This window comes from Podarcis vaucheri, assembly GCF_965113315.1.
Source record: "Podarcis vaucheri genome assembly, chromosome: 6".
NCBI lineage: Eukaryota > Metazoa > Chordata > Lepidosauria > Squamata > Lacertidae > Podarcis > Podarcis vaucheri.
Genome location: NC_138764.1, coordinates 64,474,215 through 64,490,955, shown reverse-complemented (window position 1 = coordinate 64,490,955; position 16,741 = coordinate 64,474,215). Strand labels below are relative to the sequence as shown.

Below are 16,741 nucleotides of genomic sequence, written 5' to 3'. Positions count from 1 at the left end.
AACATCATTTTGGAATCACAGAACTGTAGAGTTGGAAGAGACCACTAGGATCATCTAGTCCAACCCTGCAATGCAATAATCTTTTGCCCAACGTGGGGCTTGAACCCACAACCCTGAGATTAAGAGTCTCTTAATCTGTGGATTTGTGGTTGAAGATGGGAGACAGCATATCCATTGCATAAAATATCCATGTTGGTTATTAATTGTATTTTGTTGCTTCTTTTAATTCTAACATTGGATGTTATTGTATTCTATGGAGTTGCAATGGCTACAACTGGCAGAAAAACCATTAAGCGGTCTGTTAAGATGCTCAGGATTTTTCAAGTGATCATGGGGAAAACAGCCAGCAAACTAATCTCCCTTGTTAGCAGAGAGGAGCGTCTGCCCATGATGACTGCAATTGATGGGCAGGTTCATGTGAAAGCAGGTACCCCCTCCTCGACATATACTTCCCGATTGCAAATAGGAAACGTGGAAAGGAAAACAGCCCTCAAGGCTACTGTGCATTAACTCCTAGAAGCCAAACAAACACATGAATGAATTTACTTTATTACGGTCACAGACCAGCATAAGCAAAACATCTAAATAAATAGCATAACAATATCTCTAAGTGGATAATTATTAAATTAATTGGGAACAAGAATCAAACGTAGATTAAAACATATACATAGAATACTTGATTAAGCATAGGTAATGGATGAATAAAACTGATAAGGAAAATTTAAAGGAGATCAGTTTAAAAAGAACAGCTGTATGGGGTGGGGCTTCAAAAGTGCGGATCTAACAATATGGGCCTTCTATTTAGGACTGATTTGTAGCATAGACCATCCTTCGACGAATAGATATCATGGCAGCGCAAAATCTGTGACTTCTGGACTTTCGTCCTATTGTAATAGGGAGGTGTAGTGTTGTTCTGAACACCCAGGGAACTTACATAGGATGGGCTGGATAAACCTAGCTTGAATATCTATGTAATACTGGCAATAAAGAAGGGCATGCTCTGTTGTTTCCTGCTCCCCAGAGCCACAAGAGCATTTCCTCTCCTCTCCTCTCCTCTCCTCATATGGTATCTTCCTATAACTGCTTTCCTGAACTGCTGAAGGGGGGGCCTGACAACGAGTCAAGGTGAAAGCTCTTCGTTGTTTTGGTATTTCAAGATTAGTGATGTATGGCATTTGGGACCAAACACACACATGAACAATGCCATAATTTGTGTGGCTTGCTTCTTTTCATTCATTTTTGCCAGCAGTTTTTGCCATAATTCAAGCCTCAGAGAAATCTGCTATTAGCTTCCCCTCACAAGTCCAGGAGAAGCACAAGCTGAGCATTTGTGATGGCGCTTCTCCGCCCCACCCGCTTGGAAACTCCAGAGTGACAGCCCGGTGAACTTTAAGAGGTGTCTTCACTGCTGAGAGGTTAATGATTTGCAAGGTGACGCAGGAAGGGCTAAAGGCCTTTCCAAGGTTCACTGGCTGCGGAATATGTGGAAGTGACAGCATCCTCCTGCACCTCACCCCCCCTTCCGTGACATTTGCATCTGCACCTGAATATCCAGAGCCCTTCTAGGCCTACAGCAGCGAAGATGATAGAGATCACAGAAATCCAGAGTAAGTATGACCATATCTTACAGCCTGAAAGGAAGAAGTTACTTCTTCTTATACCAGTGTAGTCAGAATAAAAAAATTCCTTCCAGTAGCACCTTAAAGACCAACTAAGTTAGTTCTTGGTATGAGCTTTCGTGTGCATGCACACTTCTTCAGATATTCCTATTCCCTCCACCCTTCTAAGTAATACCCCTCCCCACCTTCTCACTATATAGAAGGATCTGGCAACTTCTGTTTCAGTGTATCTGAAGAAGTGTGCATGCACACGAAAGCTCATACCAAGAACTAACTTAGTTGGTCTTTAAGGTGCTACTGGAAGGAATTTTTTTATTTTGACTATGGCAGACCAACACGGCTACCTATCTGTAACAGTGTAGTCAGGTTAGCTAAGAAAGAATGATTGGATCTAATCAAGGCTTCCTTTTGCCAGCTCAGCTTTTAGAGAATGTCACCCTGACCTCTCCTATTTACTTCTTTACTTGAATACTTGCCTTTTCACTAGCAAGTTCAAGGCAGCAAACATAATGCTCTCCCTCCCCTCATTTTAATAACAAACCTGGGAAGTAGATCAGGTGGACTGTGACTGAGTGGCCCAGCAAGCTTTGTGACCGAGTGGGGATTTGAATCTGCACCTCCCTGGTCTTATAGTCCAGTGCTCTAACCACTGCACCACACTGGCTCTCTAGTTCCAGTGTTACTCTGTTGACTGTTTCACAGGCACTTCCTTGGTTTGGTTTTTTAAAAGATCAGAGAACGCGCTGTTGGAAAAGGAAGTAAATTAGTATCTTTGCCTCTGTTCCCAGGGCACAAGAGTTTCAGTATAATCTTTAACAAAAATACAATCTGTGGGAGGAAAATAGAATCCCTGTGACCCACGTGTGTGGAGTAAATAACAAAAGAATCGACTCAAATAGATTTAAAATGCAAGGCTAAACTCTCTCCAGCAAGAGAGAGGCCCCAGTAGCAGAGTTTAAACTCACAAAAGTCAAGCAGAAGTATAGCTTTAGGAATACAGTCATACCTCGAGTTGTGTTTGCTTCATGTTGCTTTTTTCTGGTTACAAACACGGCAAACCTGGAAGTGTTTACTTCCGGGTTCACTGCTTCATGCATGTGCAGGAGTGATCTGCATGCTTCACACATGCGCAGGAGCGATCTATCACATCACGCGCAAGTGCAGAAGCGGCGCTCTACTTATGGACTTTTCGGGGTGCAAATGGCACCGCGGAATGGATCGTGTCCATAAGTAGAGGTACCACTGTATAGGTTGTTGGACCCATTTAGTCTGCTTGCAAACAGCACTCCTTTCTTTCCAACCCCTCTTGTGATGAACAGGCCACACACTGTTAAGGAAGTTTAAAATTCTTTACTTACAAAACATTCCAGAGATCAGATTCATGCATTTCACAGAATCATAGAGTTGCAATGGACTACAAGGGTCATCTAGTCCAACCCCCTGCAATGCAGGAACCTTTCACCTAATGTGGGGCTCAAACCACGGCCCTGAGAGTTAGAGTCGCATGCTCTGCTGACTGTGCTATCATATCCAAGCAGCAATGGGGGGACTGGGATGGAGGGACACATGCAGCTTCAATTCCTCCTTTTTTGGAGGTAAGGGGGTATGACTTAGCTGAGTTTAGGAACAGACCTCTCTGGTTCTAGCCCTTTTCATGCACAAACTAGAATTCATGCATAATTATCATAGAATCATAGAATTTTAGAATCTTAGAGTTGGAAGGGTCTCCAAGAATAATCTAATCCAATCTCCTGCAATGCAGGAATATGCAGCTGCCGCATACAAGGATTAAACCTGCAACCTTTGCATTATCATCACCATGCTCTAGCGGCTAGCCAACGGAGCTATCCAGGCTGCAATTTCCCACAAATTTTACATTTATTGCTATGCCCACTTTTGCCTTTGGCCCCATTCACCATTGACACACAGCTCCCAGAAGGGAATGCAGCCCTTGGACTGAAGAAGGTTTGCCATCTCTCAGCTAGACTGTGATGGGACAGTGAGTTGCAGATCACCAGCAGAGTCTGTGTCAGGGACCTGTTTGCTGTCTGCCAATGTATCACGCAGAGGGATCTTTCCAAGACTGCCAACTATCATCCTGCAAAGGAACACAGCACATGATAATGAAGAGCAGGAGAATTAACACAGCTGTCCAGCACTGACATTTGACTATGATAGACACCCTAACCCATACAGATCTCAAAAGAAAAGCAGGACCATGCAAGAACAGGTATTCTGAGCCCAAACTGCAGACACCAGAAACATATTTTCCCACTATTGAGTTATAAGTGGGCCTTCCTCCCCCTGATCTTCAGAATGCTGTGTGTTTGATTACATTCATTTCATCTGTTACAGGGATTGGTGTGGGACTTGTGGGCTTTGGGATGTTTTTCCTCCTTTTCGGTATGCTATTGTACATGGATTCGGTGCTTCTGGCCTTCGGAAATGTAAGTTTCTTTCTCAAGCTCCAGATGTTTCCTTCCAGATGTTGCTTTTGTCATCACATATATCAGCCAGTTTGCCTTCAAAGCTTTGATGAATCATAAGGATCACTAAGCCCAGTTTACAGACACTGTTGTGGAAGGTAGTTCCATTGGCATCAACCGGGAGACTTGCTTCCAAGCAGAGTTGTCTAGTCTAAGGTTTTAAGGAATGACTACCAGCCACGATGGCTGCGTTCCACCTCCTCTGTCAGAAGACATATGTATCAGTCACTGGAAGCCACAGGAGGGGAGAGCGCTGTTGTGCTCAAATCCTGCTTTCATGCTTCCTATAGGCAAATGATTGTTCAAGGTAAGAACAGGATGCCAGACTGCATGGGCCTTTGGCCTGATCCAGCAGACATTTCTTATTGCATGATCAGGACTGGCAGCCCATTACAGAATTGAAGCTTTTGTATTGTGTACCAACCACTATACACAGCACATGCTGCAAAGGTATGGGTGTAAGTGATACTTCATGAACTGAGGAAGGTGATGTTCCTCCAGCAACACAATACCCTTGTTCCTGTGTCAACAATGAAGTGGCTGAAGGCAATGGTGTGGCATGGGGCAGTGTGGAGGGGGTAAGTAGAAGGGAGCGAAACAGGCAGAGTACACATCCACATTCAGTATCAGTATCAAACTTTATTTCGGTCACAGACCAGCATAAGATAAAACATACGGAAACTGAACACATAAGATGAAAACAGGTAATGAGTAAAAACTGGTAATTAAAAGGTGATTATATATCATACCTACTTAAAAAGATAGAAACAGGGACAAACGACTATGTGGGAGGGAGTGTGGAGGAGCACAGGTCTTGTATTTTGGGCCTAGTTTGTGGTGCAAACCATCTTTTGACAAATATCCATCATGGCAGCGCAGAATCTAGCAACTGAGTATGTAACATCTGGGTTTTCATCTTGAAGTAGCAGGGAGGCATGAACTTGTTCTGTGTGACCTGGGAATTTATGTAGTCTGAGCAAGTAGTATCCATTTAATATATGTCATCCCTAGTCCAGGTTTCCTGTATCAGTAAGATGTGATGTTGTGATAGAAAATCAGTGAAACAGTTGTTCCTGATAGATGCTGCCCATCCGACCACATTCCAGGTTAGAAGGGCAACCTTATGCTGGCCTGTTGGCTGTCAATCCCTCTTTCCCTCACAAGGTGGTTGGGGGGCTGTTAATTCCACCTGTGCATGCACAGTCAAGAGTTATTGTGCTGTCCTTGTTTGCAGGGATAAGCTGTTTTCAACGGAGCCCAGCGTGTAGCTGTATTCAGGCAGCACTGGGTGTTGAAATTCTATGCCCCCTAACAATTTTGCGCCTGGGGCAACCACCCCTAGGGGGTCCCCTACACAATGCCACTGGCTAAAGGATCCCCACAAGACAAAGAAAAGAGAGGCAACAGGACCAATGTTCTCCTTTCCCTCCAAAGACAAAACAGAGAGAATTACTGAAGAGGATAAGAAGTTCATCAAGCCTGTAGGACGGATTCGGCCTTTACGCCCAGCACCCCTAAGAGAGAATACCAGTGATAGCCAATGTGGTTACTCCTGATGTTGTGCACTGCCGTTCCCATCAGCCCCAACCAGCATGCCCAGTGGTCAGGGATGGGGTGGGGCTTGGTCCAAAACATCCAGAGGGTATTGTGTTGCCTACTCCTGAATTATAAATGATCACTATATAAAGTGTTTTGTGATGTAAAAAAAAGAAAAGCAGTATATACATAAACATGAAAATCAGGGGCAAGAAATCAGGAGCCCTCTAGATATTGTTGGACTACAACTCCCATCAGCCAAAACTAGGGCTGACAATGACGAACAGTCAGGGATGGTGGGAGTCAGAGTCCAACAGCATCTGAAAGGCCGCATGCTCCCCATCCCTGATAAAGCGTCTACTAGCTATAATACACTCCAATAATCCCTGGGTTTTGATCTTCTTCTCTTTAGATCCTGTTCCTGTCTGGCCTGGCCATTATCATTGGACTAAGAAGAACCTTTGGTTTCTTCTTCCAGAGGCAGAAGCTTAAGGGAACCAGTTTCTTTTTGGGGGGCATAATTATCGTCCTGCTTCGGTGGCCTGTCCTAGGCATGCTTCTGGAGACCTATGGCTTCATTAACCTCTTCAGGTGATTATTCATACCAAAGCCACAAAGCTTTCTAGGGAAACTACTGTATGTAGGCAAGTCTGGGTAAGTCCAGGGTTGTTGATAGCTGCACGTGATGCCAGACCTGAACTCTATAAGTTTACAGTTTCTGAAATTGGTGCTCTAAGTTGGAGCCTCATGGGCTACAACCTTACCAGTTCTAACAAGAAGAAGATGGGGACAACATTTGCCCTCCTCCAGTTTGCAGGGACCTCATCTGTTCTTCAAGAATTCTCAAATATTATATACGGAGGCTCTGAGATTATGTCCACAAGCTCCTTTAGTACCCTTGGGTACAGCTCATCAGCTCCTGGAGATCTGAATTAATTTAAAGTAGCCATGGGTTCCCTTACCACCTCATTTTTGGGACTGTATCTCCCTCCTTGCATTGTTTATTCTGTGCTGCCATTCCATTCACATAATGGATTTCCACTTGCACAATGGATATTCCCTTCTGCTCTCCCATACAATCCTTTATGATCCTCAAAAACTGATCTAGAGGGTTGGAGACCCTCCAGACCAGATTGTTCCTTCACCCACAGATTACCTCTCTCCAGCTACTTTTCTCTCGGCCAGGATCACTTCTGGTATTGGAGCCTCGGCTGGGAGAAAGATGCGCGGAGGAAGGAGCCATGGCTAGAGAAGCTATGAACAAAGGAGGGGGTCAGCACTCCTTAGCCATCTTTCTACTTTGCTTTCAACACAGGGAATTGCTGCTGTCACATCTAGTTTAACTCTCGGGTTTCGTTCCGGCTGCTGATTTTCAGCCATTATTAACAATGACTTATTTGTCCTCAGGAGTTTTTTCCCAGTTGTCTTTGGGTTTCTGGGATCATTGGTGAACATCCCATTTTTGAGCAAGGTAAGAAAAATTTCCATGTGTCATGTGCTCTCAGGGGAGCATGATTCTATCTGGCTGGTTTGGTTCCCTTAAGCTTTACAGCAGGGTTGGGGAACCTGAAGGCTTCCAGGTACAACACACAACTCCCATTGTCCCCTGAGTGGCGGGGGCTGATGGGAACTGGAGTCCAACAATAGGACTCATCCACACTTCCATTTGTGCCATGATCTGTAGGCACAGGTCTGTGAGTTAAAAAAAACAAAAACAAAACCTCACTGTATACTGTTGAACTGGAACAAACATCAGTCAGGTCTTCTGAAGGTTGATGTTTGTTCTGATTCAGTGGTAAACAGCGAGTTTTCGCAGGGAAAGAGGTGGGACCAAAACAACAACAACAACCCATGCCTGGAAATCATAGAATCATAGAATTGTAGAATTATATAATGCTTCAGAGAAATGTGATTGGTTACAAATGACTTCTTGTTGCAGCTGTTCCAGAAACTTGGAGACACCACCTCTATGGTATAGCCTGAAGAAGTGGCTTCCAACCACAGGCAACTTCCCCTCCTACAAGCATATAGACCTGTTTTATAGACTACTGTGTTGTTTTCACAGCGATGTGCCATTGAGACCTCCTGCCCAGTTCATACCTTTGAAGACCCCTGTGTGATCACCTGCAGGAGTGTGCAAGGTTATTAGCAGGTTCATATCCCAGTAGGAATTGCCTGGAGGTGCTGTTTGCAAGAGCACTCACAACTGAACTGCTGGTTCATAGAGATGATCATGCTGGAGCTAGACAATGGCTATGGACAATGGCTGAGTGAGCATCAGTACCTGGGCACATCCGTGTAAACAAGATTTCTTAGCAACAAACCAACATTTAGGACTTGTCAAATTGCTCCAAGGAAGACACATCCCTTGGGGTCTTCACCTTCCAAACAGCTGCAGTAGAGTAAGCAAAGTACCCAGTTTCTTTTGTTTTGTTGACATGCCGTACCCACTGATACTTTTCATCCCTTGTGAGAAGCCATAATGCAGGCATCTCCAAACTCAGCCCTCCAGGTGTTTTGGGACTACAACTTCCACCATCCCTAGCTAACAGGACCAGAGGTCAGGGATGATGGGAGTTGTAGTCCCAAAACAGCTGGAGGGCCGAGTTTGGGGATGTCTGCCATAATGGATCAGAAATTTGAAATTGAAGGGATTAAAAACACATAAGTTGAGAGGCATAATTTGAACACTATGACACTTGAACAATTTGTGTTATCTCACTAGCTAAATTTCAACAATAGGAAGGAGGAAAATGAATATAAGGGGGAGAAGTGTTGTTCTGAGTTTTCTGTCAATTTCAAAATCCCAGTAAAGAAAATGGTTGGGGGAGGGGATGAGTTCGCAAAATAACTTGCAGTTCAAACACACACACACACACACACACACACACACACACACAGCCTGTACTTTGGAGCAATGTCTATTTAACAGAACGTGAACGCTATTTGATTCCACCATGCGCATATTTTCTATTTTTTTATTTAACAAAACATAAAACATGTTGTAATGATATAAAATAAATCATGTTTCTCAAGATGTCATGTGTGTGCATGTCTGTTTTGCTCAGATGGGAAAATAGGAGCTACAGGGAGACCGCTTGATTTGGGAAAGACAGCAAGGGTGGGGAGTTACCGTAAATCCACTGATGAGGGAACAGTGGCTGCATTTTGTCATTTAAAAAGAACATGGGAGAGCCAACCATGGACCTCAAACCATCTTACAGTGGTACCTTGGGTTACATACGCTTCAGGTTACATATGCTTCAGGTTACAGACTCCGCTAACCCAGAAATAGTACCTCGAGTTAAGAGCTTTGCTTCAGGATGAGAACAGAAATTGTGCGGTGGCAGCGTGAGGCCCCCATTAGGTAAAGTGGTCTTCAGGTTAAGAACAGTTTCAGGTTAAGAACGGACCTCCGGAATGAATTAAGTACGTAACCAGAGGTGCCACTGTATTTAGTTTGGCTAAAGCTATGGAGATGGTTATTCAGCAGAGAGCTATGTGATCTTTCTTCCCAACCTCCACCTTGTGCACAAGGCCTCTGTATGTCGGATACGTACCCTCCAAATAATATGTACAGCTGCTGCCCCCCCCCGCCTTGTACAGTAGCATGGCATGGGGGGCACAGATTAAGTTGCCCCGGGCACAAAATTGTTAGGGGTGCAAAATTTCAACACCCAGTGCTGGGCATGTGTAGAGGAGGGCGAGAGAGAATAATGTGGAAGAGATACCGGTACTTAGAAAAATGTTTTAAAAGGAAGGCTTGAGGGGAAAAAACATGTTTAAATCAGAGCAAGAAAGAGAAGGCATTTCATTCTCTGGAATTACCAATTTATACCAACAGCTCTGGCTCCATTGTGAAGAAGGCGGAAACAATAATAATGTAAAGCTGCCCCATACTGCAAGCAAGAGGAATAGACATGGCAACTGTTTCTGAAGCAGAATCCATTAAGGAGGGAGAGTAGAAGACAAAAGGTAGAGGTGGATCCATCTCTGCTGATGTCAACTGCCAGGTCATGCAGCAAAGGGGGGTTGGTGGGTTATACTGCACTTGAGAGGGACCTGGACTCCAAAGAGCAGCTGTGCTCTCCTTTCAAGAGATCAAACAGAAGCAGCAGAGGAGTCTTGGCACGAACATCTAAAAGAGAACTGAGGTTAGTAGAGAGGGAGGAACTTTAAGCACACTAACCTGGGAGAAAGTCCTGCTGAACTGAATGGGGCTCACTTCTGAATAAACATGAATAGGATTGCACTGTGGGACTAAAATCTATGCAAATATATACATGGGAGTAAGCATCATTAAATGAGTGTTACTTGCTCATGGGCAAGCGATTCATAGGTTTGGGTTGCATATGTCTTTTTTATTTTGGTAGAGGTAGATTGCTTTTTAAAGGAATGAAATGTACCCCCCTCCTCTGCATGTTGCCTGCATGAATTTTAACACACTCTCTCTCCCCCCACTGTGATCTACTCCCAGTATAAAAAAACTGGCAGTGATCTACCCATTGTCATTGGAGGGAGAAGGAGTGTGTGTGGGGTGGGTGGATTGCCCAGAGTTGTTGAGCTTTTTTGGGGAGGATTGCAGACTCAGTTTCCCAGCTGCAATTATTACAGAGAGAAGATGCATAATAACACATGCTTGAAGAACACAGTAGAGTGCTGAGTAATAATAATAAAGAAATAAATATGTGCTCAAGCACAGAAGTAAGTTCTTAAAAAGGCAGGACATTGCAACAGGAAAAAGGGATCAGGCTTCTTCTCTCCCTCTCTTCTAAAGCAACAGTGGGAAAACATTTGCCCTGGAAAGAACTTTTCTAAAAGCTGAAAACTCCTTGCAAAGATACGTGACTTTTCATTGTTCACCATATCAATCAGGAGCCCATAACAGGCACATTAGTATAATCCGCTGGTCAATGTGCCCTGTGCAGGCAACATCCCCTACTGGTGTGCTTCTACACACAAAGATGACTCAAATCATACACAATGCATGCTGATCAAATTTAGCTAAACAGGAAAGATGATTTGCATGTATTTCTATTATAGCTAAACAAGATTTTCCCCTCGTTTTAAATTTCCACAGCTATTTCGTCGCAGTATCATAAGCCCCCTAACACATACTTCTCAGGGTTTCTTCTAATTGCACAGGACGTTGAAATTCAAATTTGCTGGCTTGAATGGCAAAGGAAATATAATATATAAATCTTTTCCTGCATTACCTTTTCTATTAAAACAAAATATTGACAGGTCACTAGAGACCTAAAAGTAATTATAATTATTTAGCAATAGGAAAGGACATCAAAAGTAGTTATTCTGATGACAGAGTCAGCTTTGATTGGAACCCTGTGGTGGAGAGGACTCTTCCTACAATGCCATTGTCTTTATAAATTACCGTATTTTTCGCTCTATAACACGCACCCAACCATAACACGCACGTAGTTTTTAGAGGAGGAAAATCCGTAGGCATGCCACCCGTAGGCATTCCCTCCATAACATGCACAGACATTTCCCCTTACTTTTTAGGAGGAAAAAAGTGAGTGTTATGGTGCAAAAAAATACGTACTTGGTTAATTTAGACCATGATTGGGGGACCTATGGCCTTCAGCTATTGCTGGACTACAACTCCCATCATCCCTGCCCATTGCTGGAGCCCAACAACATCTTGATTGAAATGCTTGATGGCCAACCCATCTCTAATTTCAGGGGGCTGCTGTCTCAATGGTGTCTCAGGGTAACTGAGGCTGAGAGGAACTGAACCAGAAAAGTCTAACTGCAAGATTTCAAGCCTTGTCACCCCATCAGCAGCCTCCCTCTCCTCCCCTTGCCATCTCCTCCTCTTTCCTTCTCTTGTATATGTCCTTGTGATTTGGAGATCTGTGGCAAGAAACTCATGCAACTGCCCTTTTCACCCTGCCAGCACTGTTTTTCTGCTGTGTTTTCTTCCAGCATTTCCCTACCCGCTCTCCTTTCCTTTATCTTTCCTTTCAGATCTGCTACATCCCAGGATGGGCCTGTTCCATTCCCCGCTGGTGCTCATATTACTCTTCAGTGCTCCCTTTGGAGAACCAGCTGACAGCTATTTCCCTCTTAAGGACTCCTGGCATGCAGGTAGCAAGTGGTATCAGTTGTTACCCATTCCTACATTTAACCTGCACTCTTGATTCCAAGATAAGGAGTGTCATTTCAGTATTTTGATCCCTGCTGTCTTCAAACATGGGCTGCATTAATCCATGCTGGACCCCACTATGCCACTCTGCAGGGGACCACTGTGGACTCTACAGTTCATGTGGCTAATTCTTAGGAAGGTGTGGGTATCGCAGATGTACTTCCCTCCTACCTGCCTCCCTTTGGGAGAGAACTGTGGCTCAGTGCAAAAGGTCCCAGCTTCAGGCCCACTGCATCTGTAGGACTGAGAATGAATTCTAAGTGAAACCCTTGAGAGACACTGTCAGTCAGTGTAGACCATGGATGAGGAACTCTTGCCCTCAAATGCTGAACTCCAACTCCCATCAGCCCCAGCCAGCATGGCCAGTGGCCATGGATAATGGGATTTGTAGTTCAACAACATAGAGAGAGCAACGAATTCCCCTGGTATAGAAAATATTGAGCTAAGTGGGCCAATGGGATGACATAAGGCAGCTTTCTACCTTCTCATGCCTTTCCATCACATGCCTCACTATTTGTTCATGGTGGGGAGGGGATAATGCAAACCCTTCGAAATTTATTTTTCAACAGGTTGCTCACCACACCCGAACAGTAAGCCTCAAATCCCCTCTTTCTATCATCTCTTTCTCTCTCTCTCTCTTCCTCATTCACCCTAGGGGAACTTTCCAAAAACATTGCCAACCCAAGCCAGTGGGCTGATGCCATCCCATGTCCACAAAGGAAGTCCACACCACCTTTTATGGGCAAGCGTCAGGAGCAGCAGCTACGGCAAAGGATGCCTCCAGGGAAGAGCAGAGTTGTCTCCGTCCCACAGGGGACCTTGCTGGTGGAACGGGAGAATGATCTCTCCACCTACAACTGGAACTCCTTCGGTTTAAGATATGGCAAGAGACAAGCGTTGCCAGCAAAGGAGAAATTATGAAAGTGTGGGGCTGCCATAGCCAAGTATGGTGGTCTGGGGGGAGAGGAACAGGGCAAGCTCTGTATTGCGGTGGGTTTCTTTCTTTGCTCATCTGAAGGAATGGAAAACAGTTTATGGTTCTCAGTTCTCTGAAGTTCACAGTAAGATGCTAGCATTTCAGCAGAGCAAGGATGGAAACAAATGCTTGTTTTTGATGTAGCAAGCTGGTCATTGCTTATTTCTCTCATCAATTCTAACTGGATATTATAATAATGACCATGTTCATTCTGTTTTCACTAAGTGGTATATACTATATAGTATTACGATGGCATAAAAAAAACAGGGAAGGGGCAAAGCATTTGGATGTCCACAAGTTGTTGTGTTAAACTTTCTGTCTACTTGTCTATATCGCATGCATAATTGTATAAACTTCTATTATGTCACCTCTTACTTGTCTTTTCTCTAAACTGAAACTCCCAAATGCTAAAAACTCTTCCTCACAGGCCCGGTGCAACCATTAGGCGGGGTGAGGGCACTGCCTCAAGCAGCAGAATCCTCTGTGAGGCATCACCCCTACAGGCACCCCACCTGCCCTGCTGCCTCCATCAGTGACGAAGAAGTGGCAAAAACACTGGCACCCATTTTGGGCAAGATCTCACCCCAAATTGGTGAAATCTTGCCCCAAATCAGTGCTGATGGCAGCACTGTTTCTCTGCCAGCGGTGGATGTGGCAGATTGTGTGATGCAGGTGGTGGCAGGTAAAGTATGGCAGCAGTGGCAGCAGCGGCGGCAGAGCAGCGTGCCACTTCCCAATTCATCACAAGCAGCAAAACAGGGTATGCCACCCCTGCTTCCTTGTAGGGGAGTTGCTCCACCCCCTTGATCATTTTGACTACCATTTTCTGAACCTTTTGCAGCTCTACAATATCCTTTTAGCGATGACGCAACCAAAGGAGCTTTGGCAAAGGAACTCTAGGGCTGGGGGCATATGGTCTTCATTTCCTGGTCTTCATTCCCATGATGTATAGAAACAGCAACGGTGGCTGAAATTAGTTGTAAGGGACACACACAACCCCTAACAGCAGTTGTTGGGTAAAGGTTTGCGTAGTTAGCAAAAACAACAACACAAGTCTCAAGTTAGATTAGACCTCAGATTTTGCCGTTAGAATGTTCTGAACTCCCATAAAACTCAGATGTGACGTGCCCTGCTCAAACCTATAATTCATTCCCAGAACCCAAGAAGCACAAATAAGGCTTTTCCAGAAGCAGATAATAACTAAAGACTGTTACTGCCCACTATTCTGGTGACTATTTCTGAGTCTTTCTCTTGCCCTTCTTGTTTTTCCTCCTCTTTCTTAGCAGTTTGAGCCCCATTGCAAAGCATCATTTCCTTGCTCATTAATAAGCTCATGAAAGCTACTGTGTTTGCTTAGCTGCACAAACAATGCACAAAACCCTTTGGATCCTTTCAATTTCACTTTAGATCATAGGCGCCGACTCCATGGGGCCTGAGGGGGCTCGAGCCCCCTCAAAAAATTTTTGGGGGGGCTCAGCCCCCCCAATAATCTCGGGCGCCCTTCCAGCAGAGCGCCGCCGCCGTCCCCCGCCTCCTCCCCACCTGCTCCCTCGCCAGCCAGCCAGCCAGCCGCGCGCCCTAGTCGGAGAGCCCCGGCCGTCCCCCGCGAGATTAGGGAATCCCCGGGGGCGGGGGCTCCTGCCTCGCTGCTTCGCAGCACCACCGCCACTGCCAAGGCACTGCCGGGGGGAATTTCCTTCCTCCTGGCGGTTTCAGCCCCCGCGAGAACAGGGTAATCCCGACTGGTCACACCTCCCAGCCAGCCAATCGGCTGGCTGGGGGGGCGTGGCTTGCCCTATTTAGGGCCGGAGCCACTTTATTTGCATATTCATGAGCTTATTTATTATTCATGAGCTTTCCCGGGGGCCCCCCCCAATATTTTTAATAAGTCCGCGTCCCTGCTTTAGATCTCAGCTGCTAATTTCTACAGAGAGGTTGGGCCACTGGAGGAAGTAATTGAAAAATTATTTGCAAGGACTTGGGCAGCTGAGAGACCCACAACTGCTTCTCTGTGTGCCAGGATGGCAAGAGGGGAGATTTAGGAACAAACTGCCCCAGGATTAGGGGAGGAAGACCAGGGTCTCATCCAGACTCCCTTTTGTGCCATGTTTCTAGGCACAGCTTCTGCGCATTACAGCTCCGTGTCCAAGCAATTTCCCCCTCCCCATTAGCTCTTTCCGCATGCAAACCTACTCTTTATTGCTGAATTGGAGCAAACAGCAGTTCATGGAAAACCAAAGACCCTCCAAGTGTCCCTATTTTCCAAGGACAGTCCTGGATTTACAGAAGTTGCAGAAAGTTGTGTCCACAAAAGTACAATCAGCACGTAAATCACTTCAGAATAAGCAGAGCAAACATCCACAACAACAGTAATGGGGCAGAGAAAACACAATCATGGGGTGGACGAGGGAAAGCTTTTCCCTCTCCATTCCTCATAAATCTAAAATTCAGGGTCATCCAATAAAACTGATGAGAAGAGGATTTGGGACAGACAGAAGCAAGTGCTCTCTTTTCCTTTTACACAGGGCATAAACCATTGATGGAACTTGCCTCTGTAAGATGTGGTGATGATGGCTACTAGCTTAGATGGCCTTAACAGGGGATTAGACACATTCCTGGAGGATCAATCTGTCAACAGCTACTAGTCATGGCTATATGCAGTCTCCCAGTGGGCTCAACAAAAGGAGAGTGATTACCTTTGTATCCTGCTAGTGAGCTTCCCATGTACATCTGGCTGGCCGCTATGGGAAACAGGATGCTGAACTAGAAGAGACATTGGACAGATCCATTGATCTGTTCTGAGCCGAAAAAACTCCTGCAAAATTGGTCATTTGTTTGCGTGAAGAAACACTACAAAAAGCCCACCAACGTTCATTGGCATCTTTGCATCCTTGATTTATTTAATTTATATATAAGATTTCCTACTCACCCTTCACCAGGGATTAATTTCATTTCTTAGGCCGAGCTGCTGCATTTCAAATTCTGTTCCTGGATTCTCACCAACTCTGATCTGTCTCCTCCTACTACTTTGATTTACTCAAGAGAACTCTGTCTCCTCCTTTAGTGCTTCTTTCGGTTATCACTAAGTCGATGAGAAATATTAGAGGGGGAAACAGGAGATCAGAGGAATGCAAAGAGAATCTCAAGAATAAAAAATTATCTAACTTAAATTAGCAGTCTCTAGCATGGGTCTTGAGGAGACTGCAAGGATGACATTGGAGAGGACTTTCCTGTACAGGTAAAGGAGCCTATCCCCTCAGGAATATGAAATACTGGCAGGTACAAGTGTAATGTGCCTGTGGCAGCCCAGGGCTTTCAACTGAAGTGCCCAATGAGAGGTTAACATCAGATTTAACAGGACACAGCAGCAGAACAATGAAAAGAGCTCTCAGACCCAGAAGAAATAATTGGCACATAATATGATACAACAAAAAAGTTATTGAGATTTGAATAGATGCTATACTCTCATAAAAGTGTGGATGAGCCCCGACTATCCAACTCTATCATTTCCCTGTCCGACACAGTTTGATACATGTCGGGCATATGCAGTAAAGTGACAGATGAATGCAAATAAATAAAATGAGAGGCAGGATCAGTGTCCATGTGAAGTTTCCACAGGAGTGAACCACATTATGACTTTATGTGATTGAATTGTGGTCTATGGATCCCTCAAGACTGGGGATTTTGTCTGTGTGTGCTTGCGTATGCTAATACAATAGTAGTGGATTTATACTGGACTGCTCACGTATCATTTTTTTCTATTAGTTGTTGTGCAATGCTTCCCCAGTTTCACTGCATTATTGCCATCTGGAGGGCCACTCTTGTGCAAACGTGCAACAGAAGCAGCACTAACACCCATCCCAAGGGTTTGTGGCATGAAAAGTTGCAGAATTTCGGCAGGAAGCTATGGGACATGCACCAATTGGAAATGAAGCAGTATAGTATGTATGCCTGCCTAAGA

The 16,741-nt window shown here is 44.9% G+C and overlaps 2 protein-coding genes across 3 annotated transcripts; both read left to right on the top strand.

The window, feature by feature from the left end:
- The first annotated feature begins 633 nt into the window (after positions 1 to 633).
- GOLT1A (golgi transport 1A) lies at positions 634 to 8,536 on the top strand. Of its 2 annotated transcripts, XM_082227518.1 has the most exons (5): positions 654 to 1,607; positions 3,975 to 4,066; positions 6,054 to 6,232; positions 7,049 to 7,112; positions 7,581 to 8,536. In XM_082227518.1, exons 1-5 carry the CDS (start codon positions 1,583 to 1,585, stop codon positions 7,617 to 7,619), a joined length of 399 nt encoding a protein of 132 aa, XP_082083644.1. In that variant the 5' UTR covers positions 654 to 1,582; the 3' UTR covers positions 7,620 to 8,536. The 2 variants fall into 2 exon arrangements, with proteins under 2 accessions (XP_082083643.1, XP_082083644.1); XM_082227517.1 differs by lacking the exon at positions 7,581 to 8,536 and having other exon boundaries at positions 634 to 1,607; positions 7,049 to 7,566.
- A 1,192-nt stretch (positions 8,537 to 9,728) lies between these two features.
- On the top strand, positions 9,729 to 12,763 carry KISS1 (KiSS-1 metastasis suppressor). The gene is made up of 3 exons (XM_082227519.1): positions 9,729 to 9,795; positions 11,627 to 11,746; positions 12,460 to 12,763. Exons 2-3 carry the CDS (start codon positions 11,644 to 11,646, stop codon positions 12,723 to 12,725), a joined length of 369 nt encoding a protein of 122 aa, XP_082083645.1. The 5' UTR covers positions 9,729 to 9,795; positions 11,627 to 11,643; the 3' UTR covers positions 12,726 to 12,763.
- Positions 12,764 to 16,741: the final 3,978 nt, after the last annotated feature.

What these genes read in the sequence shown, in the direction of transcription:
- KISS1 (XM_082227519.1), top strand. Translation starts at nt 11,644, where the DNA reads ATGGGCCTGTTCCATTCCCCGCTGGTGCTCATATTACTCTTCAGTGCT. An exon ending in TAAGGACTCCTGGCATGCAG is followed by an intron (nt 11,747 to 12,459) that starts GTAGCAAGTGGT and finishes CATTCACCCTAG; the next exon opens with GGGAACTTTCCAAAAACATT.
- GOLT1A (XM_082227517.1), top strand. Translation starts at nt 1,583, where the DNA reads ATGATAGAGATCACAGAAATCCAGA. An exon ending in TGCTTCTGGCCTTCGGAAAT is followed by an intron (nt 4,067 to 6,053) that starts GTAAGTTTCTTT and finishes TCTTCTCTTTAG; the next exon opens with ATCCTGTTCCTGTCTGGCCT. An exon ending in GGCTTCATTAACCTCTTCAG is followed by an intron (nt 6,233 to 7,048) that starts GTGATTATTCAT and finishes ATTTGTCCTCAG; the next exon opens with GAGTTTTTTCCCAGTTGTCT.